The sequence below is a fragment of the Sceloporus undulatus genome, chromosome 6, assembly GCF_019175285.1.
Source record: "Sceloporus undulatus isolate JIND9_A2432 ecotype Alabama chromosome 6, SceUnd_v1.1, whole genome shotgun sequence".
In the NCBI taxonomy this organism is placed as follows: domain Eukaryota; kingdom Metazoa; phylum Chordata; class Lepidosauria; order Squamata; family Phrynosomatidae; genus Sceloporus; species Sceloporus undulatus.
Window position 1 is genome coordinate 62,676,073 of NC_056527.1, and position 12,431 is coordinate 62,688,503.

A 12,431-nucleotide genomic window follows, 5' to 3' on the forward strand; every position below is an offset into this window, starting at 1 on the left:
TCTAGATCCTCCAGCGTGACTCTTTTGGAGGTTGACCATAAAGTCACAATGGGGGGCCTAGAGATTCTTAATCACTTCTTTAGGATTTGTAGGTCCTCCAGCACAATTCTATGCTCAACCTCTGGTGAATGTGGACCATAGAGTTCTTTTGGAGGACATAGAGAAGTATTATCTCAGGTTAATTTTTTGTATTTGCAGTTTTTCCACTTTCATGTGTGCCCTGTACCCCTAACCCCAGTGAATGTGGAGGGCCCACTGAAGTGGCTAGACTTGCATGCCCAGTGCTGCTGAAAACATTGCTTCTGCACACTGACAGGTAAGCCTAACAGGGCCCACCACTGGAGTTGACTGACCATCAGAAAGGTTTGGGTCCGGTTCAGATGTAGAGGTTCTCATTAAAAAGATGTTTCAAGTGATCTCCCCATAGTAAACATCATGCGTAGCTTAGATTTCACTGTTTCATTGTGCTGTGTTATATTTATTACTGAATTACGTGGTTCATGTGACTTGCGGAAGTTGTCTCTGGCTTGATAAGAGTGATGCAGAGGAACAGTATTGAGCTTGGCTGTCAAAATTCCACCTTAATATCTCTGTTCAGCTGTGAAACCCACTGTGTCTAGTTTGTTGGGGAGTTCTGCTCTCCTAGCCTAGTTTAGTATCATAGTTGAGACTGCCACTTTTTCTGTGTCTTTTCAAGAGGTGACAAAAACCAGCTGTGCCCATAATTTTCTCTCCCTCTTAAGAAAATATGTCCCCTTTTAGATGCTGCCAAAATCATAGGGGCCTGGCCAGTTTTTTTGTAATGGCAAGCCTTAAGTGATATTGAAAGTACTTATACTGAAATGTACTAGGAGAACAATTAATACTAACCCGTAGTTGATTTTTATTACCTCTGCTTATTTATCCAGACCTGTGTTTTCATTTCATATAAACATCCTTTGGAGTAACAATTGATTGTGGGTGGCTTCATAATGAGCACATACTGGCAAAAAAGTCTTTTGATATTGCAAAGAATTCTTTGCTACATCCTACACTGAAATAAGTTCAGTATAAGAGATCTGTGAAGCAGCCCCAAAACATTTGCTTCTGATAGGAAGCGTAGTCCAGCAGTTTTGCCCTGAAAAGAGTCTGTAATGTGCAAGTGGGTCAAAAACTGTTACAAATTAATGGGAAATGTGAGTTTCTCAGTGAAAGAGCTGAATAGGATTTAGCTGAGGCACTCCGTGAAAGCAGGGAATCTGACAACCTTAAATTACATTTGATTGCTTCCAGGGTTTAAATCTGCTTGGCAAGGATGCAGAACTAAGCTCCTCCGATAATAAACCTCTAACAGATACAATCCCCTGCTATTTTTGGGTTCCTTCCATAGGTCTTTAATTTTATTTTTAGTTGCAGTTTATGTCAAGGCATAATAGAAATTCATAAGACATTTCTTTCTTTAAAAAATGTCCACCTTCTCTACCCCCTCCACAAAATCACGGAGGCTCCACTGGAACAGTGAGGCAAAAATCAAATGGAGGAAAAGATACTTCAAAGGCATAAAAGAACAATCCACGAGGGAAATTAAAAAACAGAGCAAATAGGTTATCTGTTTTCAAAATAATAATATCCTATGTTTTACAAGTCATAAGCCAAGTGTTATTGGTTTTTTTTAATCATCATATCCTTGTTTTATATGTTGGCTTTTCTTCTTCCAGTAAAGTTTTTATTTTTAAAAAATTCAGTTAAACAATTGAGTCAAACATCATTTAAATGTTCATGTAAAAACAGTCATACTAAGATTCCCACTCTAATCTTGCTGGCAAAAAAATTCCAAAATTAGTGGCTCATTCAGCTTATTCTGAAAGTTTTTTAAAGAGACTTTTCCATTATTATTGTTCCATCCACATTGACATGGGATCAACATATTTTCTTAATGTAAGAGAAAGCAAAAAATGGATTAGCTTATGTACAAATTCAGAAATTTGTTTTTATGGAAGGATGTACAGTTGGTCCTCCCTTTATGCAGGGGATCTGTTCCGATTTTTACTTAGTTGTGTTTTGATAGTACAACTGATTAAATTGTGTTTTAAAACGATTAACTCTTAAACTCATTAAACTGTGCTTTCATTTGTATTTGTTTTAATTATTCTGGGAGCTACTTTGGGCCCCATTTCTGGGAGAAATATGAAAATATATTGGGTGGGTGGGTGGATGCCAGGCTGGCATGCAGTTGGGGAGCAAGAGTCAGCAGTGGATATATTGAAGCCATAAGTGGATGAGACCACATCCGACAGTCAATAGAACCACTCTCTTTCCTCTCTTTCTTTAACTCTGCCACCCAATTTTCTCTCTTTCTTTTACCCCATTTCTTTCTCTCTCTCTCTAATTTTTTTTCCTTCCTCCTTGTCTTTTCTTCCCACCTTTGTGAAAACCCAGGTGAAACCCTGTCCAATTTTTGGGCAGAATTAAATCTGGCACTGTTATAAAAGGTTTCTGGGAGCTCAACACTATCATTTAGGTATAGGATGAGAGAAATCCTAGCCAGTTCATTTCCTGACACATCACCATCAGCTTGAGGCAAAATATGTAGAGCAGTTCAAGTAGGATAATGAGGGCAATCAGACATATTAGTTGTTGTTAACTGCCCTCTGAGTTGGTGTGGACCCATGACCACCCTGTGAGTAAGACATCTCCAAGACTGCTGCCCAGCTCAGATCCTGCAAATTCATACCCATGACCTCCTTAATAGAGTCCAACCATCTAGCATGTGGCCTTCCTCTCTTTCTACTTCCTTCCACCTTTCCTAGCATTATTGTGTTTTCCAATGAGTCGTGCCTACTCATGATGCATCCGAAGTACAACAGCCTCAGTTTTGTCATCTTGGCTTCTAAGATTTCTGGCTTGATCTAGTCAAGGACCCATTTGTTTGTCTTTTTGGCTGTCAATGGAATCAGACACACAGGCACTTACATTTCAGTTTCAGGTGATTTTATATATAATACTTTATTTAGATATATACAATCAATACAATCAATTGAGGCAACATTAACAGTCTATCTGCTCTTGAAATGAAGAAGAAATGAATTGGCATTGGATCAAAAAATAATTTTTCCTCTTGTTTCATTTATGCAGTCTCTGTGGTGGCGGGGCACCAAGAAAAATAGGAATGAAAAGGAGAGTTGGGTGCTTTTCCCAGGATGAGGCTCATCCATTGCACTCTGGATGTGCTGACCCCTGCGATTTCCCCAAATGAGGGAAACTCAACTACATCATTTGAGGTATTTTAGGAGTGTGGCCACCAGCCACATATTATCCTGAATCAGCAGAATAAATTATTTTGTGATAAATAAATAAAAAAAGATGCTGAAGTTAGTTTCAGGAACTCTTACTAATATTGTCATAGTGAAACATATTGTGAGCTTTTTCTATTACTGTAATTACTCATGACTCACATGCTCTAACAAGAATGATCCCTGAACAAAGAGTCAGTCCTGTATATCCATGGATTTTGCATCCATGAATTCAACTACAACTAGAAAATATTTATTTTTAAAAAATCCAAGAAGCAAATCTTTGAGTTATTCAACATTTTATATAAATGACTTCATTTTGCTGCATCATTGTATATACAGTGAGCCCTTGGTTTCTGTTGGAATTTGATTTCAGGGCCCCCTGTGGATACCAAAATCTATGGGTGCTCAAGTCGCATTAAACATGGTGGCTATTTTAAACTGGTATCCTGTATATAAAATTGTAAAGTCAGGGTTTTCTTTTGGGGATGTATATATATATAAAATATTTTCAAGCCTTGGATGGTTGAATCCATGGATAAATAATCCATGGATATGGAGGGCCAACTGTAATGGGATTTGAGCATCCATGGATTTTGGTATTCACAGGGGGTCTTGGAACCAAACCCCAGTGGATATTGAGGGCCCATTGTAATCAGAACCCTTGGATGTATTAGTTAGTATATTGTCTAAAACAAAACTGTGAGTGTTTATGTTCCTTCACTAAACTTGTTTCAAAATAGCTTTCCAACAGATGGCTTAGTTTTCATCCCTCTGTTGATGCAAATCTCAGTGACATACTGTACCTCCTTTCCATACATCGCCCTATTCCTGCTATTTCTTTCTTTTGCTTTAGTGGATAAATGAATACCATGGCTTGTGGTAAGAAATGGTTCTTTTCTGGATGACATTCCATTTGGTATTGCCAGATATAGTACTAGAAAACATGCAAACCCTTTGGAACAATATTTGCAAAGATACTGAATAAAATAAGGTGTTTTGTTTATAACAAATTGCTGTTATCTAAGGCCCTTTGTTTTAAGACCCTCCTTTCTTTTAAGTCTGTATCTGCTTCTTGAGCCTTTGTAAGGGTGGGCAGAGGAAGAAAAGGTTTCCCTCTGAGTCCTCCTCCAACATAGGTGTGACAACCACACTGGCAAAAAAGGGTGTGAGACAGAGAATCCAGGATATCGAGGCCCAAAAAGATATAGCCACCCTTAGTAAGGCAGGCAATTTAAAATGGCTGAGCCGATTTAAATGCACTTTTCAAAGACCTATCTAAAAATACAAATGCCACAATACCTGAGGGAGGCATTTACTCAAGCTAGATTTGATTAGCTTGACACAATGGTAAGATATGGTAGATTTAATGGTATTCCTTACGATGAGCGAACTTGGAGACCGAGAGATTGAAGATTTAGCTCATATTCTATTTAAGTGTAATTTGTACTAACAGGAAAGAGACCAGTATCTTGATCCCTATATCAAACGATCAATGTTCTGGGATACCCATGTTAGAACTTCATACTTCATGAGTGGTCAACGTTCAAAAATATCTATTACCACAGCTTGGTTTCTATGTAAAGCAATACAGTTGAGAGCTAGATATGTGGGGACAATTGGGGTAAACTGTAGAGGTGAGGAATTTTGATGTGTTCAATCTTTTGTTTTATGTACTATCATTTTAAAGCTGTATTTCCCCCCCTCTCTATTTTACCCATTTTTGTATTTTGAATCTTTTATATAGATTTTTATAATCAAGTTTTATAATTTTGTTTCATTTATGGGTTTTGTACTTAAATTGTATGGCATTCACATGGTATCTGTACGGTATTTTATTCATATTTTAGATTTATTATATTTAGTCCCCAAACCAGGTTTTGGGCTGCAACCTCCAGTCCTAGAGGGGCTCACGCTCTCATCGAAGGACTGTGTTCGCAGTCTGGGGGTGCTTCTTGACCCGTCGCTTCAGATGAGGAATCAGGTGAATGCGATGGTAAAGAGCACCTGTTAACAGCTTCAGCTGATACACCAGCTGCGCCCTTTCCTGGAACGGGGTGACCTCGAAACTGTAGTACATGTGCTGGTAACTTCAAGACTTGATTTTTGCAATGCCCTCTACATGGGGCCACCCTTGGACCTAGTCCGGAAACTCCAATTGGTACAGAATGTGGCAGCCAGGTTGGTCACAGGAACAGCAAGGAGTGACCATATAACACCAATATTGAAGTCACTCCACTGGCTGCCTATTAGTTTCCAGGCACAGTACAAGGTGTTGGTTATCATCTTTAAAGCCCTACGTGGCTTGGCCCCAACCTATCTAAGGGTATCTGCTTCCATACAATCCACCCCATACCCTCAGGTCCTCTGGGAGGAATTTACTACAGCCCTTAAAGACCAGGTTGGCGGCGACCTCCCAGAGGACATTTTCTGCAGCCGCTCTCAATTTATGGAATGGCCTGCCGGACAAGATCCGTCAAATCACCAATCTAGAGAGCTTTTAAAAAGCCATTAAGACAGCTCTCTTCTGGCAGGCATTTCTGGAATAAAATACCCGGCCACGAATAAGATCTATTGAACTCTGCCCATGATCATAATTATTATTTGGATTGTTCGTATTTTAGTATGTAGGTTTTAATCTTATACTGTTTAAACTTGTTTTGGGGGGGGGTACTATGTATATATGGATGCATATCCTGGCAAAAAGTGGGATAGAAATAAAATATATATTATTATTTATTATTATTAATTTCTATAGAGCTTCTATAGAATTTTATAGCGTGTTTTATCAGCTTTTGTGTTATTTTGATAATGGCCTAAGTGCTGATCAATAAACATTGATTGACAACCAGACTGCCCAAAGACTAAGGCAGAAGTTACAGAGGAGTCATAAACAACTGCTAGATGAGGAAGCATGTGCAGCCATGGTTTTCACACACTTCACTTGAAACTTTATGAATAGGTTAATTGGTGGAAAATGAAATGCCTCTGTATTTAGGGATTTAAGCCTATTAGTATGCCTTACTAGAGTAGACTCATTGAATCAGTGGGACTTATCTAAGTGTTGATTCAACAGTTGATTCAATATGTCTGCTGTAGTTTGGGCTGACCAACAGAATTCAGACTTATATCTGTCCCTCTTACTCACCAATGGATAATGGATGCATATAGGTGAACAAATGGTGGTGTGCACTGTAAAATGCTTTCTAACTGGTTGTTCATGTCATTGATTCTCAAGCTTTGGTTATTCTGGGGTTGTTTTTTTTTTTATGTCAACTCTCAAAATCCCTTATTCTTTATTAATTTGATCTTTTACGTGCTGGCTGGGTTTTTGCAGGTTGAAGTCCAAAGTTTCTGGAGGGGTGAAAAAGTTGAGAATCTCTGATCTGTATCACTCTGCCCCACATTGCAGTAAGAATTTTAATACAAAGACATAAATGTGTGGTAAAATAGGTGCCTGTACCAGTGCACTGTTTTGGAACTGCAGTGTTTATTAACAAGGAGTGCTCTTAGTTCTTTTCCTTGATTTCAATTATTCTTTCCTTCTTGGATGCATTTGCCCCAGGCCAAAGCACAGGTAACTGCTTTCAATGCAGAACTCTTTCTTTTCTCTTTGTTATACACACAAGTGGCTGATCACTTCCCCTTGATTTAGGGTTATGTCATGTCAGAATTTTGGGACTGTTTCATTATATATGGATTAAACTAACAGGAATGTTATTCCTAATTAGCAAGGCTTCAGTGGTACTTTCAAAGTATGGACCATTCCTTGATGGGATGGAACAAACCTGCAAGAAATGTGGGAACCTACCCGCCTTTCTGCTAGTGACTGGCAATCCTGTCTTGTGTTGAGTTCAAGGGACACATAAAGCCATTTGAATGCAACAAGAAAAGCTCATTGCTCAAGCCAGTAAATATTTCTGACCCAGTAGTTCACGGCTTATTACCTGACTTGCTGTAGTCCATTGGTACAAAACAGGAGTGGGCAAAATGTAGCCTTTTCAGATGTTGCCAGAGTGCATATACATCAGTCATAGCAAGCAGAGCCTGGAATGCTGGGAACTGCAGTGACTGGAGGACTGTATTGGTGCCTATCCCATGTTAAAGATTAGGTGTTCTTGCTGGTGAAGTTGGATTCTCTGCAGCTCACCATTTCAATCACATTTTGCAGATAGCACACAAACAGAATTTCTGCCTGCCATTTCTTGGGCTGCCAGATTGTCTCTCTGTAGATTTGAATCCTGGTTTCTGTACTATGCCTGCTCAGTGGATGATCATTCTCCATAGCTGGCTACTTAATTGCGCAAAACATTTTTTAAAAAGTCAACCTTTGTAGTCCTTGGAGAAGTGTAATATATTGGACAGCCAGCAATAACCATCTCCTATTTTTAGATCAATTGCGCTGCTAGTTCTGTAAAAACCACTGAGGATGTCCAATCATTTCTGTTTTCTGCATCAGCCTGGTGCCAGGTTGCCATCCAACATTTAGATAAATTGATCTCTCTTTCACTATGCAGTGCTATAAATCCTCACTTGGTGATTATGCTTCCTTAGGAACGTCATGCTTTTGGTTAAGTCAGTTCAGGGGCCCAGCCACAATCTCATTCCTGTCCATTATTGCTCTCTCTCTCTCTCTCTCTCTCTCTGCCATATTTTGGAGCATATTACTGTATCCCATTACAATAACATGTTAACAGAATTAATATGGTTATTATTGAGAAACAAAAGTGAATTTCTTGAAGTGTACTAAGTGTCATTTTAGATTAATGGTGGACAGATATGGTTCCATCCTTTCCTCTGCTAACATTGTCTGATGCTTATGTGGGAACATTTTTGTAAAATGTGGTGATGACCATTAGCTTTGGCCAGTGTTTTGTAAACTATCACATTCATAAAGACAGAGGAGCAGCATACCATCACCACCTGGCTAAATAGGATGAAACTAACTGTTGGAGGAAACTATTCATCCAAATGTTTATTATCCACATATTCTGATTGTGGGCTACTCAAAAAGCATTTGTTTGGCTGCTATTGATAATTAAGTGTTTCACAACATCATATCCCATTTGCCTGATATAGAAAGATGGTTTATTTGGCCTTGCTATGCCAGGAATTCCTTTTCAGATGTAGCAAAACAGCCTTCCCCTATCCTAGTGCCTTATGGATGTTTTGGACAACAGACAACAAGACTGGCTAAGAATGATCAGATTTTTAGTTCATTTCACATATCTCACACTATTGTAGTTGATTAGCACACATTTCATGCTGCTGGCTCTTACATTTTGAATTTTGATGGAATAGTTGAAGCTGTCAAGCATAAATCAGTTTACAGAAGCCCTGTCTGCTTTTTGAGCAGAGTGTACAATGTCATCAGTGTCAGGTGAACGAATGTGAACTCTTGTAGGTCATCCCTTCACAAGGTAGAGCAGAGGGATGAAATATTCCATGACTGCTTGTACAGGTGGAGGTATGCTGATGGCATTAGAACTACATTTGTTTAAGTACTTGGCTGGCATGCATAACTTGTGCTATTTAATGTTTTCAAAATTCAAGAGCTAGTTTTGTTTCATTGTAAATGACACATTTTCTGTGTTCTCTCTTTTTTCCCCTCTCTCCCCCTTGTAGCATCAAGCTTTTGGCTGTGCAAGAGTTGGTTGACAGAGATGCACTGGAAAAGGTATTTTAAATTGTATGAACAATGCAAACCTATTTAAACACAACTCTTATATCAACATGAGGCTTCCTTATTTAGTATGACTCATACTTTTCCTTCCCCAAATCTTCATGTTCTCTGCATCATGGGGCCTTTTCACACTACACAGTTACAGCTCCAATAGGCCAGGCCATTCCACTCCACCACTCTCACTCCAATTTAAAATTAGATAATTTTTCCCACAGTCATTTACGATATGACTGTGGTTTAGTACATGGGAAGCAAATAAGTCTGTTCAACTGGGTGGGTGAGGAAATTTTACAAAAATCACCAATAACATGCTGTTTGCTTTCTGTCGTAGAAATCTTCTAGTTGGCAAAATTTCCTTCTGATTTCCTGACGTCTGTGGCTTTCCTCTTAGTTGTGGAAAATAACCTAGAAATACTCTAAGCCATAAAAATAGGATCTGCAACAAAATGTTGCACTGTATCCTTACAGAAGTAGTAGATGTTCTCCTGTTCAGGGTTCTAGCTAATCAGCCATGCTTTTCTCCAATAGGCCAGGCCATTCCACTCCACCGCTCTCACTCCAATTTTCTTTTCCAGCTATGACTCTCAATATTCCATGGCTATTGAGAGCAATCACTCCTTTTTCTGCTGATTTTTGGCCAGAGTAGTGGTTGAGTTCCCCTTGTGTTTTACATTAAAAATCACTCTCTCACAAATATGGGGAGGAAAGTATACCGATACCCCTTCGTTCTTAGATGTCCCATTATAGCCTCATTACTGTTGCCACTCATCACCTGAGTTCTGTAAATATATCCAAATATCAATAGGTGTGTATATGTTTGCAAGCCAGTATGGTGTAGTATTGTGTTGGACTGGGAGTATAGGGCCCCAGGGTTTGAACCCCTGCTCAGACAGGCAAACCAACTGCATGACTTGTACAACTTATGCTCTGTCTCAGCCTAAGAAGAAGGCCATGGCAAACCTCTGAATAGATTTTGCCAAGAAAACCCCAGGGTATGTTTGCCATAGGTAGGAGACAACTTTAAGTCATGTAACAACAGCAAAATGTTTTGCAGGATTTTGAAAATGTTTAATTTTGTGTTTATACTGATTGATTTGTTCTTCATTTTACAAAATACAGTAATGAGAAAACAAGTTTAAGGTTTATTTATATTTCTGTTTCATCAGTCCCATACGGTTTTTCATCTTGCCATGCCTGGCATTTGCAATTGGATAGATTCTACAGAACATTTTTAAAGTGTAGAGTGTAATGCATTTGTAATGGATTCCTACCCCCACTGGCTTCAGAGTACATTTCAGCTTCATCAGTGTTTCATCATGATTAAACCCATTGTTATCTTTGTTAGTTCTAAATCACTTTCACAGCAAAACAGGCTGTCCATGAGAAGACTGTTAAGCAGAAGGGAGAGTTGTTTGCTGCCCTCCCAGCTCCTGCTTTGTTTTGGCTTAAGTGCAAAACTGTGAATTTAAGACTATTAACCATGTACCTTTCTGCCTACATACTATACTGTGTGATATTATGAATATCTATAAATCTATGGATGTACAGATAAATTAGATAATGAAAGTTAAGGGACCTTTCTTCAGCTTTGTTGCTATAGAAACTGAGTTTCTTTTTCTTTTCTTTTTTAAATATATTTTATTAACTCAAAATGTTACACACGTATCTCATCAACAAATAACAAAAATGACTGATCTTTGTCTCTTATACATTCTTAATCCAAAAAAGTTTTTTTTCCTTTATTCCGTCCCATCCCCAAACCCCCATTCCCACCCTCCCTGCTATATAATTCATCACCTATAACGGCAAATTATTGTCAAGCAACATTAAATAGTTCTCTTGATTTTGAAAACAAACACTGTACTAAGGTTTGATTATTTACATAATTGAGTTTGAGTTCAAACAAATGCCAAAAATAATATTCTTTCCCCCTCCATTCATCTTTTTAGTATCATTTTCTTACAATATCTGTTCCATTATTATATAGAGTTTTCCTCTTATTTTCATATTTCATAAACCTTCATTCCTCATTGTGCATTATTTTTCACAAATTCGTATAGATTTTTCCAATTGTCTTCCCAATCTGCAGATCACTTATCATTTCTCAAAAGCGTTAGCTTATCCATTTGTACCATACTTAACAATTTTTCGAGCCACTCTTGTGTTGTAGGAATATTTTTATCTTTCCACAATTTAGCATAATATAACCTCGCCGCTGAATAGGCATATAACAAAAATTTTAAATATCTGCGTTCTGTTTTATCTTCAACAATATTTAACAAAAACTCTCTGGTTTAAAATTAATATTGATCTGCAAGATTTTCTGCATAGTAGTATGTATTGTATAGAAACTGAGTTTCATACATCGTTTTAGAAAATATTTTCACCTAGGCAGTCCTAGACACTGATCTAGACTTTGGTAACATGGCACAGGGGTCTATGGCTAAGACTTTGAGATAGAGGAGCACAAAAGAAAAGAAAAGAAAAGAACGATGAGACCTTAAGTCAAGATCTTACTATTTTACAACTGATCTGGCCGGTCCCAGAGTTGTCAGTTTTTAAGTTGGGAAACACTAGCCAGTCAGTTTCAGAGGCGAGTACTTTTGCATCCCCATTCCTCTCTTTGTTCCGTTGTTCCTCTAGGGTAGGCCCCAACATTTGAGAATGAGATTTGCTGTCTGCATTCTGCCACATGGCTGAAAGAATATCACCCAATCCTGATCATTTTAATAGGCAGTGGCAAGGACTGAATTGTTCTTTTGCTGACCAACCATATGATCTAGGTATAGTTCTTCCCATTTCCTCACCATGCATCCTTGACCCAGTTCAGCAGTCTAATTGAACACATGTCCTCCCGCCCACCTCGATTCCTCTGATCTTTATTGCAGAAATGGTGCGGCGGGGGGGGGGGGGGAATGATGACAGTGGTAAGAAAATAGCCAAAAGAGTAGGGAAGCAGAGAAGAGTTATATAAGGGAGACAGTGACCTCTGAACTTCCCATCCCAATAATGATTCAGAACAACTGCACATATCGAAGGTTGTATTCTAGGAGCATCTGGTTCTTTGGAGAATAGTTTGGGAAGTAAAAATGTAGCTCATCTCAGTAATAACGTGTTGTAGGTTTCTAATTTTGTCAACTGGGGCTGCATCAACACTGGAAAAATAACCTGCTTTGGCACCGCTTTAACTGCCCTGGCTCAAGGCTTTGGAATTCTGGGAGTTGAAGTTTGTTGTGGGGCCCAGAGCGGAGCTAAATGAGTACCCAGCTTGTTGGAGAGCAATTAGCTTACACATTGTAAGCCACTTAGGTGCACTCATAAGAAGTATAGAAATGTACTTGCTCATGCTGTTGGTAGTGTTCAGATTATGCATGCCCCAAATGAGCCTGGAAGCCATGCCAAGCCCATGATATCTTGGAAATAATTGGACCAAGAAGGAGTGGATAGAATCTGCTCCTTCTGGTGGCCTGGTTCAG

General features: G+C 38.7%; 1 protein-coding gene and 1 pseudogene across 3 annotated transcripts in view; both read left to right on the plus strand.

The window, feature by feature from the left end:
• The window catches only part of EEPD1 (endonuclease/exonuclease/phosphatase family domain containing 1), a 65,601-nt gene that overhangs the window by 38,373 nt on the left and 14,797 nt on the right, over positions 1–12,431 (plus strand). For all 3 annotated transcript variants that reach the window (XM_042475362.1, XM_042475364.1, XM_042475363.1), the window contains exon 3: positions 8,898–8,949. In XM_042475362.1, the coding sequence (XP_042331296.1) occupies positions 8,898–8,949 (52 nt within the window). The remainder of the gene's footprint in view (positions 1–8,897; positions 8,950–12,431) is intronic.
• On the plus strand, positions 3,109–3,290 carry LOC121935818 (annotated as a pseudogene).